The 14,935-nt window shown below is 41.0% G+C and overlaps 1 protein-coding gene across 14 annotated transcripts in view; it reads left to right on the top strand.

The window, feature by feature from the left end:
- The window catches only part of CADPS (calcium dependent secretion activator), a 1,592,252-nt gene that overhangs the window by 1,242,333 nt on the left and 334,984 nt on the right, over positions 1-14,935 (top strand). For all 14 annotated transcript variants that reach the window (XM_078661538.1, XM_078661533.1, XM_078661537.1 and 11 more), the window contains one exon: positions 671-778. In XM_078661538.1, coding sequence (XP_078517664.1) covers positions 671-778 — 108 coding nt within the window. The remainder of the gene's footprint in view (positions 1-670; positions 779-14,935) is intronic.

Raw genomic sequence — 14,935 nt, 5'->3', positions numbered from 1 at the left:
GACATGGTTGATAGGTATTCGGTGCTTAATTTGTAAAAGAAAGAGTGCCGGTGCTCGAAGCTTTGCTCAGAAGCTTGCAAATGGAGCAATTAAATGTTGGCACACCAAATTCCAAGACTCCTTAGTCTTGAATCCACCTGATGCATCTTTATTCCACTGTCAGTCACTCCCGGCGCCTTTATCTCAGTCTTGAAGGCTCCTGCTTTCTTCCTTTGTGACAATTTTTCTGTCGTTCTCTTCCTCCGTCTTTCCATTTTGTGTGTTTTTCTCTGTTACCTTCGGCAAATGTCTGATGCGAAAAATAGGTGCCAGTAGCTCAAAATGTGAGCGGGTTGCCCCCACCAGCAACCACCAGCCCAAATTAAGCATTGTATGCACTCTTGCCAGGGATCAACCACAAAAGAATGAATGACATCAAATTAGAGGAAAATGCACAAAACCTAGGGAGAGGAATATAACTGACCCAAAGATTGCATTTGTGACATTAATATCACACCCAATCACGTTTTCAAGCATAATAACTTTGGAGCCCTCTGATAAACTAAAAACTTGAAAACTGACACACAATAAGAAAAGCTCTTCATAAATATGACCAATGTTTCTAGCCATGATACACAGAATCCCATTAATGGTATGAACTAATATGTATGTCTTTTTCTTTTAATTACAGAAGCCTGGGATGGATGTTGCTGATGCCTATGTGACATTTGTTCGTCACTCTCAGGATGTCCTCCGTGATAAGGTCAATGAGGAGATATATATAGAAAGGTTATTTGATGTAAGTAGATGCCTTCTCCACCTTGGGAGCCAAGGGGGAGACCCTCCAAAATGTGACAAAATAAGACAGGGGGATAAGTCACATTTTGCAAAAATGTACTGTTATCAATTTCTTCCCTTTCCTCCCTAGCTTTCTGTCTATCTTTCTACTCTAAGTCTGTTCTCTGGTGTAGTGTGTCCTGACCTTTATCTGTGTCATTTTTAATAGAGAAACATCACTTAATCTGACCGCTATTAATCTGAGCCTCTAAGATACCATTCTATGAAAAGAAAATCTTGGTCATTGTTCTCATAGTAAAAGTAAAAATTAGAATATAGATGTCATTTATTTTATGCACGTGCATTTAAGAAGAGGCCATTCTATGTTTTATGTTCTTTTCTATTTTTCAGCTGCCTGGCAATCTGTTTCTTTTTTCGGATGAATTGTATGTGTTTATTTTGCAACAAAATAAATGACAAAACATTTAATGTTTTTAGCCACGTCTTCATGTCAAATTGGGACTCCTGATTTTACATGAAGTTTCAGAATATGGCCCTATGAAGGTAGAAAGTAAACTTCCACAATGTTTCAAAACTGGGCGTTTATTTTTATTTCGATGGTTAATATTCATAAAGGATGTAGTCTTAGAGAACATTGACTTTGATGTCTGGAAATTGATTAATAAGAGCCAACCTATCACTTGAAAATTAATGCATGAACTAATTTTGTCTTGTATGTTACTGCTGCTTTCATCTCGTGGTGGTCTTCCTGTCCTTGTGACTTCTGACAGTCAGCTTGTACAGTAAAGGTCTACCGTTTACAACAAGCACGTAAATATCACTTGTGTGGTCTTTGAGACTGTTGGATATTCGATATTCTTTTATTGGTCCTTTCTTTAACTATGTGTAACAGTCACACCCTTTTATTTCTCATTTCTGCGGTAATATCTTTGTTTCAAAATGCTTGCTTGGGATTTTATTGCTCAAAATCATACATTATGTTTACGTTCTCATTTGCTGTCCATCATGTGTTGATGACTCACGTTTCCAATGAGCTCCACTTCCGTGTTTGATCCCTCCCATTTCCTGCATTATCTTTCTTTAAAGACCTCTTCCTACTTTGTTAGTTCCCACTCTTTCGCACTGATTCCCTTCTGATTAAAATGAAACTTATCTCTCATGTCAACTGTTTTATCACATTATATCAAGTGGCATGAATTAGACTCAAATAATCTTCCTGTGTACATCTACTAGCATGACCCACATCCACTGAGAATGCCTCATACATGCATAAAGCACACTGAGTAGCTTGTTATCGCTCTATGCATGCATTTTTTTTAAAGAAGTGTTTAAAGCATCAAAAAAGCCTGGGGGGTGGGGGGATCACCCATCCACTAGGCATTGAAAAGGAGTCAGTCGGTCATGTTTTCCAACCGAACTGGAAGTGCTTGAAATATAAATGCACAGAAAGCAAAAAAATATGCGCCTATTTGCCATGACATTTCCAAACTGTTGGCTGTTGTATTCCTTTTCAATGCCTACCCCGCCTTTTCTTTTATCGATTCCTTACAATTATGTATCGTAGTGGTGTATTTTGCACTACTTTGTGCTGTTTTCTTTAAACATAAAGATATTTTACTCTATCGCGACCGTTTTTCGCAATGCGGTTCTGGCAATATGTAATATCCAGGAGTAATAATTAGATTCTCTCAAATTAGTGCTACACTTGTTGGAGGCAACAGCACAAAGCTATCTATTTTCCTTTATCATGCATTATTGTGTGGAGTGGTTATTTACTGACCATACATTCAGTACTTAGGCATGCACACACTGGTTGAAAGTAGGACATCCATGCAATATCTATTTCAGAGTCGGTTCAGTTTCAGATAGGACGGCTGCATCCATGGCATTCGAGGAAAATTATTACAAATGCCTTTTCTTTTCTTTTGTTGCCATTACAGAAAAGTCAGTCTTCAACATAAGGCAGTAGCGACATAGTTCACAGGTCCATCAACTTTCAAAAACCTGTTTGCAAATTTTTTGTTTATGTTGACTTGTTTTCTTAAAATACCTAGACTGACAAAAATGTATTTTGCTTACGTTCAAAATCAAATTAAATACATTTTGTGCTGATTGCCATTGTGCGTCTAACAGAAATGCCATTGATGCTGCTTTTGCACTGCTTCATTCTGCTTGTGAAAGGAAGCTAGTTTTTTCTTTTTTTTAAGAACATTGGCATATCGATTAATGCATTCAATACTTCCGACTTTAGGTCATTTAGTAAATGGAACCCTTGGCTTGCTTTAAGTCTGTGCCTTCCCAATATTTTATGTGTTACCTATTTGCCTGTATTTATATTTGTTGCAATGTATTTATGCAGAAGAGTGGCCAGTAAAGCCATGGTCAAGTACATTATCACAGATAGGAGTATGAAATCCAGTGTGGATGAGCAGACCACCTGTCTCACAATGGTAATGCGTGCAGTGTGTTGCAGTGGTTGCCCCTAGAGCTTCATGTTGACCCATGACCCAGCCTCAGAGTTATTAACGGAGACTGGGAAGCATGAGAATGCAAGTGTAATGTGGTGACTTAAGAGGCTATTGCATGCTTCCGAGGGGAATCACTGAATGGTGAAAATAGCATGGAGGCATGGATGGACTAGTGGGAACTATTCTGAGGCCCCCCTAGAAAATGTCTCCTTTGTGCCAATAATTGCATTTTATCTTAGACATCATTTGCTATGGTGAAATGTAGACGATGACTGACAGGAAGTATTTTTTTGTGAGGCAGTTATTCAGAAGGAGCATAAATTGCTTACTTTTTGGGGGTTGACGTGCAAATTACACTTGTGTATTCACTGTTTGCCATTGCTGTGTTGGATTGTTTTAATCACCCTTGACTCGGGCATAACAAAATGTGTGAAAATATACAAGTGGCAAGAGATTGAGTTAGTTGTCAGTTCGATTACTTTAGATGATGAATAATGCTTGCATTGTTTTGTTATTATTGACAAAGATGTAACTTTAAATACAAGGTAGGGTGGTCCTTTAAAACTTTCTAAGTTCATTTACATGAAAAAACAGCGGTATAGAGCCATTTTACCTATATCATTGCGATCCCAACATTTACACAAGTAGGATATGAGCTTTTTTAGAATTTAGTATTATGTATTTTCCTCTTTTTATTTTAGTTCTTCCCACACTTTGCAATGCATTTCCTTTTTATTCCCCTCTTTCTTTTTCATTGTTAGAAAGGGCTGGATGCTATTTGTTCTGTCACATAACTGCATAATTTTGAGGCAATCTCCTTGCATTACATTGTTGATGTTGTCACCTAATTTTTACATATCACACCATGCTATTTCTTAGGGGAATATAGAATTTTGTTACCCAGAAAATGCAGTATTGCTTAGCCAGACTTCCCGTTTTCAAAAGACTAGCAAATTATTATGCATTTTTTAAATTTAATTTAGTTCCTCTGTGTAACATATCGGTTTTCTTAAATTATTTTTGCAGTTTTACATTCACGACTCGTTTTGTACCTTTCAAAATAATACCAACTTTTCTTGACTATATATGGATGATATTTAAGGTTGTACTACCTTCTTCAATATCTTTCATCCGTTAATTTCAGCTCTTACAAAGTGGCTATCCAATGCTAGGTACAGTAAATAAGCTGCAGTTGTAATTCTGTGGTAGGCATTTCTTTACTGTTTGAGCCAGAACCCACCCTCAGCATATGGGCCTCATTTACTTGACTCTGGCTTTCATCCAGGATCCTTAGTTTGGCAGGACATCAAGGAAATTGTGATGAACTTACAATCTCATACTGAACACAAAAAGCCTTGGGGATAATTGTGCATACGAGCGGTTTCCCCATGGAAATAATATTTCAAATGATGGTACCGTATTCATTGTTTTCAAAAACGTGTAGTCACAAAGAGAGATAGATGTGATGCTTCAGAGGTCACTGTAGATGTTCTGTATAAGAGCCATTGGACATCAAATGCCATATATCGCTTAAGCAGTTTGGTAAAATTAAATTAATTTATTATTAAAATAAAATTTGCTCTGGTGGATTAAAATGGAGTAGTCCCGGTGCTTCTCCTAAAGAAAACAACTCTTAGCGAGAAAGGGGTTAGGATAATTTTTCTGTTGTACGATGCTTAATATGGCAGAAGTATAGTGATTTGTTTTGTGAAAAAATAGCACACATGAATCAATCAAATGTCCAAAACTTAGGGTTTGTAAAAGGTTTAGCATATGTATTAATAAATGTTCTCTTCAACTGCACAGCTAGAATTGCCCTATGGGCATAGTCAGCCAAAACAACCACACTTGTGGTTCTCTTTATAAAATAATTGTGGGAGAATGTTTGTTAAAAACTTACCATTCAGTATATGTTGTTAGAAATTGTTTGATGGCCCGGGGGCGAATTCCGAGTGTAACTGCATTCCAAGCAGGCGGTCCTCAACTGGAGAAAAATCGTCCTCTCACCCTGTTTAAATAAAATCTATTGACACATGAAAAGGTTCACAGCTTAATTTAAGCCTTTGTCTTGGCAATAGTTTATGTTACCTACACTATTAGCATGTGTTTATATTTGTTGCTATCTATTCGTAGTGTGTAATATTGGCCAATATAGCCATATTAAGGCAAAGTATTGTGGCAGATTTTGCTGAGACAAGCATTCCTGTAGTACTAAAAGACACATTTCTAGGCTATACTGAAAATGTAGTCCCTCTAGTGTATACTGCAAATGAAATAAATCCTCTAGGGTATACTGAAAACATAATTATCCCTCTAGCAGCCGCGGCCCGTGGAGGGAGTTCCGGTGGAGCAGAAAGGCGGGGCGAGGGAGGGGCAGGGTGGGGGTGCTAAAAACCGGAATATGGATAATTGGAGGTAAGTAAACAATTTAGTAAATAAAACCAATTTCATAGCGCGCCCTGCATCGCAAAATGCCCCTCCCTTGCCCCGCCTTTCTGCCCCACTGGAACTCCCTCCACGGGCTGCGGCTGCCCTGTAGAGTGTACTGAGAGTATAGTAATCCCACTAATGTATACTGGAAATAAAGTAGCCCTTTTAGGGAATACTTCAAATGGTGCCCCTCTATGGTATGCTACTAAAGTAGTGCTCTTTGTAGGGCACATTACAACTGTAGAAATTCCTCTACTGTATACTGTAAATATAGTAATCCCACCAGGGTTTACTGCAAATATAGCAATTGTTAGAAATTGAGTTCCTTGTTGACTGGGGTGTGAGCCCTGCTAAAGCAGCAAGCACAATCCTTGTCAGGGTAAGGAACAAGCAAACCCCGAATTAACTCCCTGGTAGCTTGGCATAGAGCAATCAGACTTAACTTAGAGGCAATGTGTAAACTATTTGTGCATCACTTCAAATAGTAAAACCATGTAAACACATTACAAAAATATCCCACACCAGGTTAGGAAAATAGAGCTTAGCTTTATAAATAAAACAAGACCAAAGTGACAAAAATCCATTTGGCAGAACCAGAGATATGATTTTCTAAAAAATAAATGACAATAGAGCACCTAAAAGCATATAGCGCCAACCGCAGCTATCAGGACACGCTGGACTGCTCAAAGGCAAAAGATAAGACTCACCATGATGGAGCGTGGGTCGTATACACTCCTAGATTAGTCCCGCTGAAGTATTACTTTCTCAAGATTTGTGCATAGAGTCCCATTCGCATTGGAGAGGGTTGCAAGGAGAAAGGAGAGTGTGGTGGGTGATAGTCAGTGTGGTGCAAAGAGAAGGCCAGGCATTGCGGATGGTTGGGCTGGAACTTTGTGTTGAAACTCCCCCTAGGACTATCGATGCTGCTGTGTGAAGAGACGGACTGAAGGCGGCTCATGCTGATTTGCAGAGCAAGTGGCACAGTTCCATTGCGAACTGGCCCTTTTGCATCATATAGTAGCCAAAAGCTTGATTTCAAGAGCTTGAGAGCCACACCAAGGGTCCAGGTCCTAAGAGGCACCACTTGGAGGTCGGGAACTCATTGAATACATTCCCAAAGCTCAGATCATGAGGCCAGCAGAATAGTTCTTCGATTCACTTTGGGGTCCTGGGTTTAAGATGAACTTGCAGGTCCAGTTCTTCTTTCTCAGGCAAGCGGGCAACATGTCAGCACAGTAGGGCACCAAATCCTTTAGAGCAGCAGTCAGGCAGAGTGGATGTCCTTGTAGCAACACAGCAGTCATTCTTCCCAACAAAGTATCCAGTGGGCCAAAAGGGTACTGAAGTGTTTGTGGCTGAGGTCCTTCTTTTATACACAGTTGTGCCTTTGAAGTGGGGAGAAGCTTCTAGAGGCATGCCTTTGAAGTGCACAGATTCCCTTCCTTCTGTGCCCTGTCTCCAGAGTAACTGCCCACGCTGTACAGCCTTTTGTGTGGAGACAGGACATAGCCTATTCAAGTGTAAATGGGCTGTGCCCAGCTCCTCCCATCATGCCTGTGATGGCCCATCCAGTCACACCTAAGCTCCCATTGTGTGTTGCTGTCTAGGAGGAATACACAAAGTTTGACTGCCAACTATCTCAACTTCTCAATTAAACTTACGCCCTCGGTTAATTTTAAAGGCATCCTCCTTTATCGACCACCAGGGCACAGGTCTGGATTTATTTCCGACATTAGTCCCGTCCTGGAGGTGTCAGCCCTCGATAGCTCTTTTACCATCCTAGGCGACTTCAATTTTCATTTTGATAAATCTGAAGACAATGACACAGCTGCCCTCCTAGCAGATATGACAACCTTTGGCCTCTCCCCGTTGGTAAAATCTCCTACCCACGAAGGGGGCCATATTCTTGATGGTATTTTCACTAATTTGGAGGACCTACATGTTACCCAAATCCTTCCCCTCACTAGGTCCGACCACCACGTCGTAGTGGCTTCATTGACCACCCACGACACTGGAGCCCTTGTGGCAAGCGCTAATCCTCGCCAGTCGTATCTGGCATGGAATGACATCGACAGCGCCAGTCTAGAATCACTCTTGACCACCTCCAACCCACTCCTTTCACATGATCCAAACACGGCCATTACTCAATTCAATGAGTGGGTGGGCTCCGCGACTACTGCTTTGGTTCAGGCGAAACAACGTTCCCGCAATAGATCCGCTCCATCAGCCCCCTGGTATTCTGAGGCCTTAAGGACACAGAAACAACTGTGTAGGAGGAAAGAAAGGCATTGGCGTAGAGATTATTCCGAAGAGGCCAAAATCAAATATAAAGAAATGGTGGCTAATTATAAAACAATGATCACTGAGGCCAAGAACAAGTTCTATTGTGAGAGAATTGAACTATCTAAAAACTCCAATAAGGCTTTGTACGAAACCATCAAACAGCTAGCAGGCCCAATTTACACCCCCCCCCCTCCCAACCGCTTTGCGATGCGCTGGCTAACTTCTTTTTTAGCAAAGTCAATGATATCTATGCAGCCTTTGCCAACTGTGTTAAAACCACCCCCAAAACCACCTCTGAGTCGGTTTGTATCTCTAGAACTAGCCCCTCGCTCCTCCAGTTTGCGGAGGTTTCCACAGCTCAGATTAGGGACATAATGTCCTCCATTAAAGCGGGCTCTGCTCTCGACCCATGTCCCCTTAAAGTATTATTTCCGGTCATCTAAGTGGTTCTTCCTGCCATTACCACTATTTGTAACATCATGATCACTACAGGCATCTATCCACTCACTTTGAAAAAAACTCTAATAAAACCTTTGCTTAAAAAATCGAATCTTGACATGGACGAACTTAAGAGCTATCGGCTCATTGCCAGCCTCCCAGCCTTGGCGAAGATTGCCGAAAAGGCACTGAATGTCCAACTTTCGGCCTTTATAGAGGAACATCACCTGCTGGATGACTCCCAGTTTGGTTTTCGTCAATATCACGGGACGGAGACGGCCCTGATCAAAGCCGCGGAGGATATTAGATCTATTCGGGATGCTGGGGGAACAGCAGTTCCTATACTGCTGGACCTATCAGCAGCTTTCGACACGGTCGATCATACCATCTTGATCGACCGTGTCGAAAGCATGGGTATTCAGCAAAAGGCCAAGACTCTTCTGGCCTGTTTCTTGGCAGAAAGGACCCAGGTGGTCACCATGGGATCCTTCCAGTCTTCCACCCTATCGCTGCCATGTGGAGTACCCCAAGGCTCATCCCTGAGTCCGACACTTTTCAATATTTACGTGTCGGACCTCGCCAATGTCATCAGAGGCCATGGGATGAGCCTTACATCCTACGCTGACGATACCCAGCTGATCCTCGCCATCAGGAATGACGGCCAAAAAATAGCAGACGAATTCAATCTGGGCATGCAAGCTATAGGGAACTGGATGGCCTCCAATTGCCTGAAATTGAATTCTGATAAGTCCGAAGTAGTTATCTTCGGAAATCTGACCCCGGAATGGTCCTCCCGCTGGTGGCCGCTGTCATTGGGTCCCCCTCCTGCACCTGTGAGCAGGGTGAGGAATCTGGGAGTCATGTTTGATGACCGTCTCACTTTTCTCCCGCATGCTAATCAGATTACCTCCTCTGCTTTTCACAAGTTACGACTTATAAAATAAATTCTCCCTTTCCTTCCAGCTACAGCAGGCAAAACCTTGATAACGTCCCTGGTACTGTCCACCTTGGATTACTGCAATGTACTTTTTCTGAACACACAAGAAAGAGTTCTCAATAAAATGCAAGCTATCCAAAATGCAGCTGCCAGGCTTTTGGGAGGTGTCCCCAAATTTCACTCAGTGTCAGGAACCATTAGAGAACTCCATTGGCTTTCCATCAGAAACAGAATAAAATTTAAGACCCTCTGTATTGTTTATAAAGCCTTGCATAACCAGGGACCAGCCTTTCTTATTCAAAATCTTATTCCCTATCGCCCCCCCAGATCCTTACGATCCTCCAACTTACACGAGTTAGTGGTACCCCGTACCAAACTGGTGTCATGGGGTGACAGAATATTCCTTGTGTCAGCGCCTAAACTCTGGAATACCCTGCCACATGCCATCAAAATCAGCCCGTCTCTTTGGTCTTTCCGAAAACAACTCAAGACCTGGCTTGTTAATCAGTGATCCCCTCCTCCCCTCCTTGGCGGAATATGGCAGATATCCTAGCACCGAGATGCCCAAGGGCCTTCGCTCGCGCTCTATAAGTGCTATAAATAAATAAATAAATAAATAAACTACACCTAGCCATGTGCTTGATAATATGGCCAGTAGTCCCTCTAGGGTATACTGCGAATGTAGTAATCCTCTAGGGTACACTGAAAATGCAGTAATCCCTCTACTGTATACTGTGAATATAGGAATCCCTCAAGGGTTTCCTGCAGATATAGTAATCCTTCTGGGGTATATTACAAATTAAGTACTCCATCAAGGTTATATTACAAATCTAGTAACCACTCTAGAGTATTCTGCAAATATAGTAATCTCTATAGACCATCAATTGCTGAAATAGCAGAGAAAGAAATATTGCTTCTCACGCTCATTTCCAGCATTTAAGGGACTGACACCCACTTGTTCAGTTATACTACACTTGTGTAGTGAAATTATATTAAAATTACCATGTGATAATTTCGTTAAGCATATTCCACCTACATGGGAATCAACAAACCACATTATTTTTCAATGACTTTGGTGGCTCTGATTGTGTAGTTCATGAATTATGTTCTATTTTCATGCAGTGGCATAGTCACACATCAGCACCAATAGGGCAAAAAATATCAGTCACAGATGGCTCTTGTATCCCCTCCCCCCCTCCCCCCCAAAGTAGAATAATGCCCAGTGCAGTGCCTCAAGCCATAGAGGCCAATATTTGAAGCTTTTTAAAGACATATTATTATTTGCCACCAAATAGCTCTTCTATTTTTTTACATTGTTATTTTATTCATTAAAAACCTTAGAATTGTTGGGAGATGTTGAGTTACATGAAGCTGAAACTAAACCTGCAAAGTGTAACTTTTTTGGCAAGACTCTTGGTGCTTTGAAACATAAATGTTTACATTGAAAATTAGGGTTATTCAGCATTTGCGTAGTACACTTGACAAGTTTGTGAGACTAAGCAGGTATTGAGTACATTGGAGGGAAAAGCAGGCTCACAATTGGTGACATTTTGTATGACTGTTTTTCACTCAAACTATATTGTGTCTGTGTGGAGTTACTTCTCTAGTGCTGTCCCACAGTCTTAGGACCTGATTTAGATTTCGGCAGACCGGTTACTCCATCAGAATGCTGACGGATATCCTGTCCACTGAAATATAAATCCCATAATAACCTGTGGAATTTATATTTCAGTGGATGGGATATCCGTCACCATTGTGGTGGGGAAGCCCATCATATGAAATCTAACTCAGGTCCGGAATCTTCTTTTTCATTGAAATAGCATTAGATCTACTAGATAGAGAGTTGGATTTGTGAAAATGATGGATCTTGACCAGAATACCTTCATGATAAGGGGTGCCTATGATTAGTTATGTAATGATAATCTTAAATGTAGCACTGGAAGTTAATGGAGATTACTTTGGTTACCTAAGTGAAATGCATATATTGTTAATACATCAATATGTGTATCTTGATGTTTGTTTGGAGCGGTGAGACCCTCAGATTAGAAGCTTGGCAATATACAATGGAAATGTAATTTCATATGTTACAGTCCAACCAGTGAGAAGGGTGGGGCAAATCACTCACCAAATATAGTGACGTTTATTATATAATGTCATATTATGGCATGTAGTACTCCAGTAAGTGCTTCTTGTAGATAATATATAATATATATCGAGCACGCAAAAGATCAGGGAATTAAAGAGTTACATTTTCCTTGTAGGATACATGATATGGTTGCCATATTATCCAAAGCAAGACAGTGGTTCTCAATCCCTACTCCTCAAACCTGTATTGTGTGAAGTTTTGCAGTAAACCTAATTTTCCTGTGCCCAAACTCCCTCTTCTGCCTGTGGCACACACGCCAAATACAGACCACGTGCAACACAAATAACTTCACTTTCATGAATAGAAGTACTGGAATTATGTAATGTTGATACTTGTTTTTCCTCGTCATATATGTTTGCCTGGCTTTGCTGCGGTAAGTGGTATACGGGACATTCTAATAACACTAGCATAAGGTGTGTGTGATACACCATGGGCTGTATCTGTCTCACTTGTGAGAGCAGTTTGTAGTGTTACTGTCTGTGCTATACCAGCACTGTATCAGGAAATCATCCTTTTTGACTTCTGGATCGGACAGTTTTTGAGGGGCGCTTCCTTGGCTACTGGTTTGCCTGTGAATATTGCTTCCTGAGTCTTGTGGCATGCTTGTACAGCCTCTGCCAGAGTTACTCCTGTTTCAATGCAAAAAAAGGAGAGCTGGATTCAACCCTGCATGCAAGTTATGTCTTAGTAGAATTGGAAAAGACATTCTCTCTGTTCATGACAGAAGAGGTCTCAGTTTCCCAGTTTCATGTGTGAGTAACTCATCCATCCAGGTTTCTGTTTTTTGCATTCTGAGATTCAAAATACAGTTCATCCCATTAGAAATTCAGGACTGAATGCCCCAGAATGCTATGAAACGTCCTTCATTGGATTAGCAACACATGAATGGACCTGCTATATTTGAAAACTTTATATATTATCAATCAACAAGGAAACCCAATCGAATCGGTCAGGTACTTTGTGTACTGGTATATCAAGGAGACGGCATGCGGGTTTGGAAGCAAAGAAGCTTCCAAACGTGCACACCATCTCCTTAATCTCATGCACCGAGGCGCGATCCTCTACGCCTGTGCTGACACTCTGACCATTTCATCAGAACCCATACCCCTGTTTTATCAGACAGATCTATTGGTTATCCTCAATTGCCTCCCTGTGTCTACAGTTCCATTGTGGGACTAACCTTCCCTGCAGTTAGCATCCATCTCAGGCATGTAACTGTATGTCCTGATGATGATCTGGTTATCCAATGTCTGGGATCGAAAGGACGTTGAATCCTTAACACCTTGAGACAATCATATGTAACATTGTAATGTGCTATGGTGTTCTTCATTTATGCTTGCCAATTGTTTATTCCTTTTCAAGCAATGAGCTATGTCTGAGCCCCCAATTTTCCTTTGTGTGTTCTTGTTGTTACTGAGTTTGTGCTTCCACTTCATTTTTTTGTCTTAATCTAAATATTAAAATATCCTTGTCCGGTTGGACAACATAATATTGATCTCATTGTATGTCTATATTTGTTGCTTCTCCCATATCCTTCCTGTGAGGGACCTCTGTTTCTTGTAATATATTTGAGAACTTTGTCACAGGAGCAAGAGCCTCTTTTCTGTCTTCTGAAACATACCATTCCATATTTGAAGTCTTGTGTCATTAACCAACTAACCACAAAATGTTGCCTTACCTACAGGGAGGCAAGGCATAGAGCCTCACTATGTGCCCTGTTCTTAAAGGTACCTTTAGAAAACAGTAGTCAAGGGCAAGGTCTATGGGGTCGTCTAGCAGCCTGTGCTGAGTAATTTTAAAGACAGGAATGAATCAGTTTAAACACTTTCATGAGGGGTCCTAGGAGGACCGAATTACTTCAATAGCAACGGACACTGATTTAAGGTAGTTATGACAACAAATGTATTATCTCCATAAATTAGCTTATCATATACTTTCTTTGTGATATTTGGTGCTCATAGAAGCTTTAAAAGTGTGTGACGTGAAGGTGTGTGGGTGACATATTAAAAATACATCGCATTGTACAACAATCTTAGTTCTCAAAACTCCACAAATACATGAGGGCAATGCTGGAGTTTTTTGTTGGGAAGGTCGACGGCGTTTCTATCTCAGATTACTGAGATCATCATCAGGACGTGAGCCTGTGAGGACTAACAATCTGGAGGAGGAGGAGAAAGTGTGTTTTAGATACTGGGTCTGTGCTGGGAATACATATACATCGGGTTATTGTTGTACAGTAGTAGTTATTAGTTTAGGGGTTTTTTATAACATGCGTCCCTATGAAGAATTTATTTAAAAGTAACAATGGCAAGCAAAATTGCGAGTTAAGATGCTGATTCAATTTCAGGTTATGCCTAGCCGTTCGCGAAGGGATACCGAGAGAAGCCGCTATAAGTTGTGTGATTCCACCCGGTAGATATGCTGGTTATTTTAGAGATGTAGCTCAGCGGGAAAGGTGCTGGGATAGTTATGTAGTGCAGTGCTATTCATAGTATGCGTCACTAGTGTGGAATTGGTTGTTCTAGGTTAGGAGTGAAATTGATCGAAATCGGTATTGAAGATCAAAAGCCCACATATTAGTTAGTAGATGCTAGTGAAGGAATGGCTTAAACGGTATTAAAGAGCGATATCTTACATACTAGTTAATTGCTGCTCGTGAGGAGGGATACCGAGTGAGGCCGGTATCAGGAGCACACTTCCGGTTATTGGTATGCTGGCCTGTGAATGGGACTGAAGGTTTGTGTTAGTCGCAAGCAGGGGGGCTCGTGAGTTGGAGTCCGGGGGCTCCACTTACCCCATAACTGGTTGTTGATGGATTGGTATAATTAATCTGCTGTTAGTAAAGGTGTTAGTGTATGGAAGTTCAACTCACATGTTCAATCTGAAATGTACTAAACATAAACATGGTTACTCTTGAATATAACCCTAGCATAGGGTAATACTGCATAGTAAAATATCTGCTCCCAGTGGTGGGGAGGGGGCATTCTGGGGCAGGGAAAGCCTGTAAGGTGTGTGCACCTAGTTTGTGGGTAATCCTAACCTTTTTTCTCGTCTGGTTCCACTGTGGAATCATTTGGAGATTCCCTTGAATGAAGGACTGAACTAAATATATCAATATGGCAGGAATTGGAAGGGAACACTCATATCATTCACTGTAGGAGAAGGAGTTTCTTGGTGAGGAGAAATATTTTCAGCAGAACAAAAGAAGGAAAAGGTTGCAAAGTTCTATTGCGCTTATATATTTTATGTACAATTATGCATGCAGAAAAGCCTTCCCTTGAGCCTCTGTGGGAAATTCTCAAACTTTCCTAGGAGCACGCATGGAAAATGTTGACTCTCGAAACTTCTCGTGAGTCCTCCATAAAATCTTTGAGAATGTTCATATATGTACACCTAATGTAGTTGTAAACCCATGAGTGTAGATTTTCGCAGCTCTTTGTGAGCTGGGCACTTTCT

This window comes from Lissotriton helveticus, chromosome 9, assembly GCF_964261635.1.
Source record: "Lissotriton helveticus chromosome 9, aLisHel1.1, whole genome shotgun sequence".
NCBI lineage: Eukaryota > Metazoa > Chordata > Amphibia > Caudata > Salamandridae > Lissotriton > Lissotriton helveticus.
Note: the sequence above shows the minus strand (reverse complement) of the source record. Positions and strands in the feature narration are given on the sequence as shown.